The sequence below is a fragment of the Aptenodytes forsteri genome, unplaced genomic scaffold (genome assembly GCF_000699145.1).
Source record: "Aptenodytes forsteri isolate BGI_AS27 unplaced genomic scaffold, ASM69914v1 Scaffold79, whole genome shotgun sequence".
Taxonomy (NCBI): Eukaryota; Metazoa; Chordata; class Aves; order Sphenisciformes; family Spheniscidae; genus Aptenodytes; species Aptenodytes forsteri.
In genome coordinates this window covers 5,432,079-5,444,899 of record NW_008794776.1, presented here as the reverse complement: position 1 = coordinate 5,444,899, position 12,821 = coordinate 5,432,079, and the positions used below count along the sequence as shown (strand labels likewise).

Genomic DNA, 12,821 nt, shown 5'->3' with positions numbered 1-12,821 from the left:
AAATGATATCAGCCAAAAAAAAAAAAAAAAAAAAAAAAGGAAAAAAAAAAAAGATGCTAAATATATTGCCAACTTCTAATTTGCTTTTACAGTGCAAATTAAAGCTATTTATTTGAATTTATAAGCCATGGCATTCAAACAGTACCCTCTGAAAAACTTTACTGTCTACCTAATTATCCTTCCACTGTAATTGTATGGGTTCTCTTCGCTGCAATACTAAAATACCTTCACATGTACAAATACAAGTACAGAAACAGCCTGTTTTCTATACTTGGACATATTTTCCAGCCCCACTGTGGATTATATGCATAAATATATTCCAGTTTTACAAAAGAATACATCTAACTAATCTGAGTTGTTACAGGCCTTGAAAATACCCTTATTGTTGTATGTGCTTGCAAGTAAAGCCCCAGCATGAGTTGCAATGTCTGTAAATGAACACACACACGACTCGAAGCCCCTTTCTGAAAGACACTGATTCACTTTGCATTGGTATGACATCATTCTTAGTCTGAGAGCGGCAGAGAAAGAGAGTGAGACTGAGCCATGCAACCTGAAGTGACTTAAAAGCAAAAAAATAAGGCAAGCCCAGTTACAATCATTTGAGGATGAAATAATCTCTGTCTTTTTAAAAGCAGATCCATACAAGTATTCATCCGGAACCATACAGAACTTCAATTTTCTGTATTTTCTCATCTGAAACAATCATTCTCACCCCTCTTTATTGACACTGAAATGTCTCTTAATTATCCAAACAAACTCTACCTGCCATTATAAATTCTTTATAATGATTCCTTCTTAATTACTCTACACAGATACAGATGCCAGTTGCCAGCTGGGCCATAACTGGAAAAACAAACAAATTCTAATGCAATCTTACACCAGCTATTATCTCAGATTCCCTATGTAATTCATTACTGGGTTAATATGGTAATGGTACCATAATGGGTTTATGGTACAATGCCACTAGGACATGTATTTTGGTAGCATCCTGAGGGCAACTCATATGTAAATAGATTCCATAAAAATTGTTTCAAGCAATAGGAGGTTTTCCTACAGTTTCAATGTTTATAGCAAATTTGAAAATTTTTCTTTGAACTGGACATATATGCTTGAAAATAATCTTTGTACATAACCTTTCAAGTAAAATTCAATCCCTGAAGAATCATTTGTGCAGCGTATGCTTCCTTTACAAGACAAATTATACCAGCCTTGATCCTAATGTAGTGCTATTAGTTATCACTCATGAAAAATGTCAGTAAGGATAAAAATAAGTTTAAAAAATTTCTTTATGAATCAGAAATGGAACAAGCAGGTTTTAGCCTAAGGCACTTTATCTCATGAGAATCAAGCACTCTTTGGAGAGAGAGACACAGTTAATAAGTTCTCTGGGGGGAATACAGCAACCTGTAATTAATTTTTTAAGAAAAATGAAATCAGGCGAAAGACTGAGTCCCCTAGGAATACATACCAAACCATTTTAAATTTGCACAACGTTGATAACTCAAAGCAGATTTCCTGTTTATTTTCAAAACAACATTTGTAAAATATACATCAAAAAAACCTTGCTCTAGTAATGTATTTTTTGTGTAGGACCTATGCTGACCCTTCTCTCTAAATGGAATTCTAGTTATTATATCTTTTCCCAGAAACAAGTTTTTCAAATGCAACTGCAGAAATAGTTAGTATACATGCAATAATAATTTCACTGCAAGGTTTTCTTTAAATAATTGCCACCAAATTGGTTCCCATGGTCACCTCATGCATCATACAGATATATTTGGCAGGTAAACAGTTCCTTAGCAACATTACTATTACCTTTTACGGTGCTTTTTAGTAGACACACATAAAAAGGTTTGCATTCAAGTGGTAATAAACCCTAGTTTCAGTCATGTAGTTCATCTAGAATATCTGGCTCAGATTATCTGATTTATTCAAAGCAATTAATGTTCTTGCCAAATCTCACACTGCCAAGCACATTTCAGGGACTTTTTTAAGCAGCATCCTGTCCAAAGCAGGAGAAAAAGGCTTGAGGTTTATGGGGAAGGTGTAGATCCTAAGTAATGAAGTTACATTCTGCATTGACCATTCAAACATAGCCAGTCTTTGAAGTCTTTGTTCCAAACTACAAAGACTGATGAGAAATACATATAAACAAACCTGACTTTGTTATTTGAGTGCAAGATCTTGTGGAAGATGTCAGACTGGCAGTCTTGGAATGCAAAACTGTCTACTTCTTCAGAAAATTCCTCCACACCACTTGTCTCACACCATTTCTGAAGGAGGAAGGGATGGTCAAGGCACCTGGAAATGCAGAAGTGTAGGAGGCAATGCTGGTTTCTTGTTGCCTCATTATTGACAATGGACCCCAGGCTCTCTTTGTACTTCTGGCTGTTCTTGTCTCAAATGACCTCAACAGCAGCAGCTAACTTTTCACTCTTACTTTTACATTAAGCAAGAAATGATTTAAATTATTTTAATCTGCTGACTATGACTTAGACATACATGTAAGAAAGCCAAGGGAAAAATGCCACCTTAATTTGTTAACCTGTTGATCTGAAAGCCACCGACAGAAAAAAGGTTATGTTTTAAATCTACTGCAGTATCTTCTGAGAAGGATGCAGTGATAGTCCTAAGAAGTCAAATTTAAAAATTGTGGAGGGCCCTTCTCTCCGAAGAGTGTGGTAGGACAGCCCTGAGAAATCCTCCTTTTCTTCAGTCAAGTTGGGACCACATAAGTGAACGCAGTGCTTCTGTATAATGTCCTTCAACTTAAAGACACTTCTCTCTCCAAATGACAAACAGTAAGAAAAAACCCCAAAACTTATACCAAAATGAGTCTCCTGCTCCAAGTATGCTCCCCATTTATTTTGTAGATGCCAGATAACTGTCTTTCAACTGTTGAAAATTCACACCCAAGACAAGTGGTAAAATTTTAATAAACAGTTTGAGACAGGAATCCAGAAGAATACTTATCCCAAAAGATGACACAAATGCTTTGCTTGGCTCACAGATATGTATATTTAATGGGGAAACAGCCCAATGGTTTTCTAACTATTTTTAAATCTCCATTTAGCTAACACACTTAGTAGGTAATTCTACATGGAAATACCAGCACTCTACTAGTTACTAGGCCTGGAGAAATTTCAGAATTGAAGAGAGATTGCTACTATGACCATGCAAACACAACAGTGACAAGAGGCTGACTGTGAAATCATGGATACTGGGAAAACACTAAAGAAAGGAATATAAAATTAAAAAAAAAGGCAAAACGGAAAAAACCCCTGAGTCCTTACTATAAAGTTCTTAGAAGAAAAGCAGATTTTATCTGGTTCCCCCTTTAAGTATCAACGGAGCCAATTTCAGTTTCCTTTTTACCAGCAAGGGTGGCTCCAAACCAGGCAAAATTAATCTCTCTTGCTCATCCCCAGACCTGAGGGGTAAGACTAACCAAGCCAGGTCACTATCTGCTTTCTCAGTTTGCAGCTCTCCTTTCTTATCAGTTAAAATGGGTCATTACATTTGTAAAAGTTACCTTAACTCAGAATTTGTATTGGGCAGCTGAAGAGCCAACCAGAAGCAGATTAAAAACCTGCAGCACTCCTGTTGCCAACGTATGGGAGATGGGAAAAGAGAGGAGCTTCTGAGTCGTTGCCATGACTGCGAGGAATAAGGCTTTACTATGTGAAGAGCTAATCATTTCAAAATGCTCCATCCCTTGAGGATCTGCACGAACCTTGAAGAGAAATTTCACACTAAGCATTCAGAAGCTGTCATTCACATATCTGTATAATTTCCTTGTGCTAATTCCACTTCCCTTTTATTTCTTTTTGTCTCTCTAAATTGGATGAACTGTAGTAGTTGCACTAAACTACAGAGCCTTGATATATGCTCATTAACCCTATGTTTCAAAGCAGAAATAATCTGAAATAATGAAAAGCTTGTTCCTCACAAATTCAAATTGCATTCTACAGCTTTCATCTTATCACACAAATGCCAGAATCACGCTACTAAGAGGCATGAACTAGTGATGGAAATTTCTAAAGCTTCAAACGAAGCCTGCCATTTTTTTAATATAGATCTCCTTTAAAATGCAAGGTGGATTTTGTTTTGCTTTAGTCTATTTACATACTTTTTTTTTTTTTTTACATAGAGCATTTTCACTCTTGTAATTGTTCATTCTAGCATCTCTTCTAATGCGTGAGCCCATAAAGAGGTGATTTGCTAAGGTTTAAACTCAGTTCTCCCCATCCCTTTCAATCTGCAATCCTCGTAGCCTACCCACCCCACAGGAAAGAACTCGCCCTAAGAAAAGCTTGGCTTTATTTAGGGCTTAGTTAGAGGCAACTGTAATGGAGCAGTTTCAGGAATCACCATCTATCAGGTGCAAGTGTCTGTTCCCTCCACTAAGTCATGGAATGAAACCGAACATATAATGTTTCTAGTGCGTTTCAATGCTTAATACTATACTGAAAGGCAATTTAAGCTACCCTGCTTCACTTTGCACCAATGGACTAGGAGCACACTCCATTTGTTTCAGAGCAAGAGGGACAAGAAAATCCAAAACTCCACAAAGCCCACTGTGAAAGCACAGAGAGAATTTCACTGCGGGAAGCCCATGACATTTTCTGCTGGAGAAACATTTATTATAGACCCAAACATCATCCCCTGCCAGCTCCCCTTTCCTGCTAACAGTTCCCCTACGTGCAAGAGGGGTTGAGGCAGTGACTGGTTGTGGTGGCAAACAACAGCTGCCTAGGGTGGTTCAGTTCAAAAAAGACACAATTCATGTAAGGGACACCATTCTCAATCTAGTCATACAGTGAACAAACATGCTCAGGTCAATTTGTGATCTATGATCAGAAAGGCACAGTTCCAGTGAGAGACCACTGGGAGAGATGAAAGCAGCAGGGCATTGTGGGGTAAAACACTTGGCCAGACTCTTACTGATATTAAAAAGAATCAGAACAAGCAAGCTTCAGGTAATAGATTGCTGACTTGATAGCAAACATTTGCCTATTTTGCTACCTCAAAGCCTCAAAGTTTGCTTAGAACAAAGAGCAGAATTATTGCATTCTCATTAGAAACCCGCTATAATTTAATCAGCTATTTAGCAAAGATTCCAGCAGATAGCTAAATTTTACTTTTCAAAGGCTTATCTTCCACAGTACTGACATTAATGATGCTACCAAAAACTTTTTCGAAGTCTAAGCAAGATGCTCAGCTTAGACAAGATGCCAATAAAAAAATGACATGCTCCAGTTTTATTTTTCATTTTTTTGCAAATACAGGGACAATCAATCAGTTTAGCTGAGCACAACTCAAGTTAAACAAGACATCTAATTCACTCATCTAATTTGTCAATGTTAACTACTAGCTCTCCAGAGGCAGAGTCGTCATCCCTAGCTGCAGTCATTACTTTTCCTCTAACTTTTATTTATTGCAGTGGTAGAAAATAAAACAATCCTCTCCCCCCCTCTCAAATTTGTCAGTCACACAAGTGTTGAGGAGCTTGTCAGACAGTGTGGTGCAGGGCTGGGTGCTGATGAGGATGAGGCTGGCAAGCACGACATAGCACCACTAGGTACAGTCTAAATGAGAGCACAACTTTAATTGTTTGAGTAACCTCCAACAGCTGTAAAAGTTGGAGTATTGCAGGTCCCGCGGCGGCTCCTTGGCATGTTGTCAGTCTGCAGCTGGCACATAAACTCCACCTTTTCAGAAGATGCAACCTGTAAGCACTTCCACACTAGACAGCGAAGCTCTGGTAGCTGTCAGCCTCCCAAGGTCACCCCGCTCTCATGAGAGGAGCCAAGGTACAAACAAGAAACATGTCAGAGGATGATGAAGAGCAGCAGCTGTGTAACTCCAAACTGCCCACCTCATCCTTGGGTTTGGGATCACTAAGTGGCAGACGCAGCTGGTATGGGATGCCTGCACTGTCAAATGTCAAAAAACAAGCGACACAATCCAATAACAATTGACTCCCTCCCCAGATCCAGCTTGTCAGGGGGGCTGGGGAGGTAGAAAGGTCCAAATGTGCAAAATGTCTTCCCACCAATTACCCAAGGCCAAAGGCTGCCAGGAAACTGTGCAGAGACAGCCAAGGGCAGCAAGCCCCGTGGTGCAGGGAGACGTTCACAGGGAGGTGGCTGAGCACCTTCCTTAACCCCACAATGAATGTCCCATTCAAGCATGGGCAGCAGGGGACAGCGGGGACTCCCACTGCCCCTTCACTGCTCTAAAACAGCACTGAGGACATGTGCATGATGGCAGCATCCAGATAAAGCATTTCCTACTAACGTCTTGCATGAAAATGTTTCTTCTTTCTCAAGTATGGGTGTTACGCCCCCAAAGTTAAAAACATTTTAAATATTAGCTTCTAGTCACTGAAGAGCAACAACCTGTTAATCAATATGGCTGCACAGAGCCATTTCACTCCCAACCACAAAGAAGAGCAATAGATCTGTCTGCTACTGTAGCACTTAGAGATAAAAACACACCAGGAACAACAAACATTTTTATCCAGCTGTTCTCCTACTGGAAAAGGACAGTTTTGTTTGTTTGTTTTTAGTTTCTATTGACAAGAACTTTCAAAGTTGAAAGCTGCAGCTCTTCTTACAATGACCTACTTTGATGAAAAAAATATGAAATACTTAATTTACAACCATGCCAAGACCACTGTACTTCATCCCTACAACCGTATTAGTGAGTGAACAAGACACTGGTAAAACATCAGCCAGTTATTTGCTGGACAGTGCCACAATGACGCTGACAGAAAGTGAGTAGAATGGATGTTTAAATCAGAAAGAAAATGAGAGATTCAGGAAGAACGGGGAACCTCGTCATGCCAGGAGGTCAAAGGATTTTTTCAGCAACTCACTTCTTTCCCACTGGAAATGGATAAGAAGTTTACAGGCTTCTGATCTTCAGAACAGTCCCTCACACAAAAGGAGAGATGATTTCAAAGACCAGGGGCTGGATTACACATTTGTAGACAACAGGTATATTTAACAGGTCAGAGGGCCTCAAAAGATTAAAACATCAGTGTTTGTAGAATAATGGCTTCTTCAGATAGTTATGCCAAGACATCACCATTAAGCAGAGTTTGCCAGGTCCTAAAACCTCAAAAACCATTTGTGGAGTGCTGGATGGAGCTTTGAAATCCATCTCACATTCTTCTTTGTTATGCCAACTTGCCCTTAAACCTTAAAGTATTAAACCTGACAGAGACAGGCGAATTTACAAAAACTGCATTGGCAGTTACAGATTAATATTCAATTACCACTACTGGCATGTGTTTAACCACCAGATCATTACCGCACAGTGACCACTTGTATGAGAACTCACAAAGGAGAGAAGGGAGATAATACACCAAACCTCCTGTTCATCATTTTGACAGGGTCTTCTGGAGTGTTAAATTTTTATATATATATATTTCCATAGCACAATGAAAATAAAAAAGTACAAGCACTAAACAAGAAAGCCTCAAAGCAACCTAGAGGCAAAAGCAGGAATTTTTACTCCCTTTCACAGGTGCAGAGACTAGGAGTCTGCTACTCTATCTAGTCTTATGCAGGGCTGCTGATTCCAACAGGCAGCCTAGGTTATTTGTGTAGCCTAACTCCAGCAATCAGGCATCTATGATACATGTTGTTGCCTGGGAATTCAAAATTATGCCCGTATTTATTGCTCATTGTGAAATAAAAAATGGGATGCCACTGATTTAAAAAAAATCCATAACTAAATGACATAGCCACATCATGCAGCAACTCCATGGCAAAGGCACAGAATTCAGGGTTTACCAGCTCCTAGTTCTCCACTCTATCCATTATACCACACTGCTTTTCTGTTTCCAAACCCAACTCAATTTGACTTTTTGCACAGGGTAAAGCCTCCACCCTGCCTTAAGAGGCTGCTCCACCACCTGCAAGGTGTAACTGCATCACTATAGTCACTAACACAGCAGAATACACACAGATGAGATAGACAGTTGTTCCCAGCAGCATCCTGATTAAAGCAGCTAAAAGAACTTGAGGAGATTAGAAAAATCACAGTAAATAAAATACAAGAAATCCAGGGACATTAATTGCCTTTCATCAGTTATTTTTTCATAATTTATTTGTTTGGCAATGCATAAGACTAGAGCTGAAAGAATAACACTTGCTGGATGCTATTAAATCTTCTGTACTCACCAGAGTTACTTCCGGCAAGTAGAATTTTTGTAAATTTGTTTCCAATTAGTGTATACAACAAATGTTGCTTATGCCCAGCTGAACTCGGCTTCCTGGAAAATGTCCCTAACAAATGGCCATATGATTAGTCCCCATCAGTAGGAACATACTGTATCTGAATAAGACGACTGGGAGAAAAACAAATGGCAACAAAGAGCACTACACACCCCACTATGATGCAAAGAGACAACAGTAGTGTACCTTTGCTCATTTGAGGCACAAATTCAGAAGGGTGGAAGAAAATCCAGCTTATCTTCCAAAGTCTTTATTGCCTTTTCTCAGGTCAATGACTTACACCACACATCATCTTTCTGGAACCTAAGTTTTCTGGTGCTCTGAACAAGTGATTTCAAACACAGAAAATATCTGGATTCTAGCCCTATTTCATGCTTTCTTTCTGAATTCTGTCACAAAGTAACTGATGACTTCAATCACACTGCAGCACTGATTTCCTCCCCTGGATCAATACAAAACATTTCTTGATTAGGTTTTTGGTGCTAGGAAGAATCTCATCACTATCAATATTCTTGATTGGCACCTTAATGTGCTAGTGTATGAAGATCACTAGTTTTACTTTTAAACAAAAGTTTCCACACTTACATATAGACTGAACTCCAAACAAACCATACTGCCAGATAGCTCACAAAAAACAGGGGAAAGAAAGAACAGGAGACAGAAGAGCTGTAAAGGGAGAGGGAGTAAGAACCCAAGGGGGTACTGAAGGCAAAGATGATATTGGGTAGACTTCAGAAGCAGTGCAGACTGCTGAGAGCACAACTGCAAGAATATTTTGCTTAAGCAGGCAGCCCATAGGCATGAAAAGACATTTGAAGATTCAGTAGACATACACTCTATGACAGCAAGTATGTCGCTTGCTGTTCTCTATTTCAGCAAGAAGACTTCACCTCAAAGTGTATATTGAAATCTAACCTGTAAGACTATTTTAAAATGTAATTTGAATGTTGCAAGTCCTACCTCCGGACACAGGTATTCATTTGTCATATTTATATCACAACTTCATCCTCAAGCTTCCTAAAGCATTTCACAATCATTTATTTGCAGTACCGTGCAAATACAACCACTGCTAGGGTGGCTTCCATAATAACCAGAGCACAGGATATTGCTCAGCAATTAAAAGAAGGAGCCTGTGGTCAGGTCAAGTCAACAACCAGTCAGGCAGTGTTCAGTCTTTAAAAAGAGAAGCTAAGCACCACTGTAATATGACTTATAAATCACATACTTGCTCCTGCAGTTGCACTGCTTGACAGAGTAGATGTATGAATTCCCCAAATCACACTATTTCGGCTGAAAATGTGTCATTGCTTTGACACAGCAATGACAACCTAATACTGCTACTGTCTCTCTCATTCACTCAAGTAGCACAGATCTGTGTGTTGAATCCAGGGGTCCCAAATCTGCTGGTGATCTCAGTGTGTATCAATATAGTGCTTTGGGCTGAAATTTGTTTCTCCATTTCTTCTGAAAAGCTGGGGTACTACCCATGACAACTACGTTAAAAAATCATGAAGGCTGAAAAGTCAGGCACCAAAAAGCCTGTGCAACATTAATTTGGGCGAGCATTATGATACACTCCAGTTCCCCCTGACTGCATTCAAGGACCTTATCCACATTCTACACTTCTGCAGGAAAACCAAATCCTGCATATAAACCATTTCACTACGCAGTTCCAAAGAGCTCCCAGAACTGGTTCAGCTTGTGCACTGAATAAGCCAGGAGAGCTGATAAAAAACTCAGCATATGATTAATTAAGACTATTACAATGCATATTCACAAGCAGGGTGAACTGGATGTGTTTAGAAAGGCTTGATTTTGGCATTTCCCCATTTTCTATGTCTGTCTTTGCAATCTCAACAGATCCACTGTAGCTGATCTGTGTATATGTTTGTGACCTATATATGTGTTGTATGTTTGTAAGATGTTTGCGCTATCTGCACTGAGCTATCTTATGTGCCTAACCTCAGTGTGATTCAGGAAAACCAAAGTTAGAAGCACAAACTCCTTATATAGTAAAGGGAGAAAAACAGGCGCCTCCCGGAAGAACTGATTTAAGAGACCTAGGCTGATGACCTAAAGTGGATGTTGTAAAAACCTCCTTAAAGCAGCAAGTTTTTCCTACTTATTCTAAATATATATTTCTCCCCTGTGCAGTGCCAAAGGTTTGCTTAATTCACACAGATGTAATCGACACAAAGAAATGAAAAAAACACATGGCTAGAGGCCAGTGTTCTAGCAGGTCTGGTTGTGTAAAACAGAGCACACTTCCAATGTGTACATGAGGAAGCAGTGTGTGTGAAAGGAAGATAAATAGGGATTCATCTGGAAAAAAAGGAAACACAATGGATATCATACAGGAAGTTCATAATGGGCAATAGAGACTGGGTCCTCAGGACTGAGTGACACTGGTCACACATGTGGCCAAAAAACCCACACTGGTAAGAATAGCTGCAGTCAGCCTGCATTAGCCAGGAGCCAGTTTGAGAACATATGGCAAAACAAATGATTCAATGCAATCTGCTCATCCTGCTGCTTCCCCCAAATATTGCTGTACTAACATCCTCTGCTTTTTGCCTTATTACATAGTGTTACTATTTAAGAGCATGGAAAACACATGTAGGGATGACAGGGACCTACAGAATTACTAGCATGATATGCTGCTGTGGAGGTTCTCATACTGTTTCCATAGATCAGCTCGAGATGTTTACACGCATCTTGCTCCTTACTTGTGCGAAAGAAAGGAAGAGAAGGGAAAGCTAGCAGGCTTGTTCTGTTTGCTCCTTTTTCTTTCTCCCAAGCAAAAAAAGGATGCATTCTTCCAGTGCATCTCTGGATTTCACACCAGGCACCCCAGCTCCTAGCCAGCACCACTGTCCTTAAATTCTATGAGGGTCACAACAAGCAGAAGTTTTACCATTTAAACCCCTATTCACATCCTTCAGCTTCCTAAAACATCTACCTTCAGGCCTATAAACTCCTGAGATAAAAATCTCAGTAAACAACAGAAGGTTTGGGCTTTTTACATTGAAAACTTTTTTCCTTTTATAGATGTGGTTGTACAAATAAATAAGCCAGCACACTAGCAAGCAGTGACATCTGAGACATCAGTGTCACCACAACTCATCTGTCTATCACAAGTCTTGCCATGTTTATTACTTTAAGAGCCACAGATTTCCCCCAGAATCAGACTGTACTGACTATAAAAAACTCTAGTCCGTTGTTTTTTAAAATTAACGTCTACCTCCTAATGGCAAAGGGAAGATGTTTGAAAACTTGAACCTTAAAAACTGAGACAGCAGGAAGTAAAAAACATATTCTAAGGTTTTCATTTAGGTTTGTTCTGATAAGCTCAGGACTTAGAAGCAAATCTAACCATTTCTGAGGATCTTAACTACTTGTACTCAGGTTGACAGACTGCTCTCAGTTTCACTGAGGTTCTTTTCCTCGTTCTGCCAGTAACCTGCTGTGTAACCTTGGGTTATTCTCTTCTCTGTGCTCTTCCTTCTTTTTTCTCTCTACTTTCCTTGTCATTGTTTGGGTCACTATAATCCTGACCCTTTGAAGTTCTAAACATATACCTCGACACGTTCTAAGTAGTCCCCTAAAATGTATGGGGCTACTCACAGAGAACATTTATACGTATAGTAGTATAATATATAAAATAATATATATACATTTTACAACGGAGTTTTGTGTATGTATGAAAAAACACCAAAACAACTGAAGGCTAGTTATTTATCTGTATCTATTACAACTACACACTATTCCTTTCTTTGGACATTTCCATTGCCAGCTCCTATTCTGTTTGTTATCTAGAGAGATTCATCTTATGGGGCACACAATACCATATCACAGTGCAGCTCCAAGTTTAGGTCTCCTTTATTAGTGTGAAGTCGCACGTAGCCCTTCTTCTTCACGTATTTGTATCTCACAACATCTTCTTCAATAGCAGCTGTATCAAAGCAAAAGACAATAATTAGCTCTCTGGAAGCTTACTCATTGATCTTTAGAAATCATCAGAAAACAAATTGCTAGATTCTACTGTCTGACCTCTTCCCCTGGGGTACTGGGTCTTCAGGGATTGTACTCTGCAATTCATAGAATCATAGAATCGTTTAGGTTGGAAAAGACCTTTAAGATCATCGAGTCCAACCGTTAACCTAGCACTGCCAAGCCCACCACTAAACCATGTCCCTGAGCACCACGTCTACACATCTTTTAAATACCTTCGGGGACACATCTTTTAAATACCTTCGGGGGGGTGACTCAACCGCTTCCCTGGGCAGCCTCTTCCAATGCTTGACAACCCTTTCGGTGAAGAAATTTTTCCTAATATCCAACCTAAACCTCCCCTGGAACAACTTGAGGCCATCTCCTTTCGTCCTATCGCTTGTTACTTGGGAGAAGAGACCGACACCCACCTCGCTACAACCTCCTTTCAGGTAGTTGTAGAGAGCAATGAGGTCTCCCCTCAGCCTCCTTTTCTCCAGGCTAAACAACCCCAGTTCCCTCAGCCGCTCCTCATAAGACTTGTCCAGACCCCTCACCAGCCTCGTTGCCCTTCTCTGGACA

General features: G+C 39.8%; 1 protein-coding gene across 1 annotated transcript in view; it reads right to left on the bottom strand.

Annotated features, from left to right (window-relative positions):
* The window catches only part of PPIL2 (peptidylprolyl isomerase like 2), an 80,206-nt gene that overhangs the window by 30,191 nt on the left and 37,194 nt on the right, over nt 1-12,821 (bottom strand). Inside the window, exon 11 of the mRNA XM_009274382.2 lies at nt 12,095-12,201. Coding sequence (XP_009272657.1) covers nt 12,095-12,201 — 107 coding nt within the window. The remainder of the gene's footprint in view (nt 1-12,094; nt 12,202-12,821) is intronic.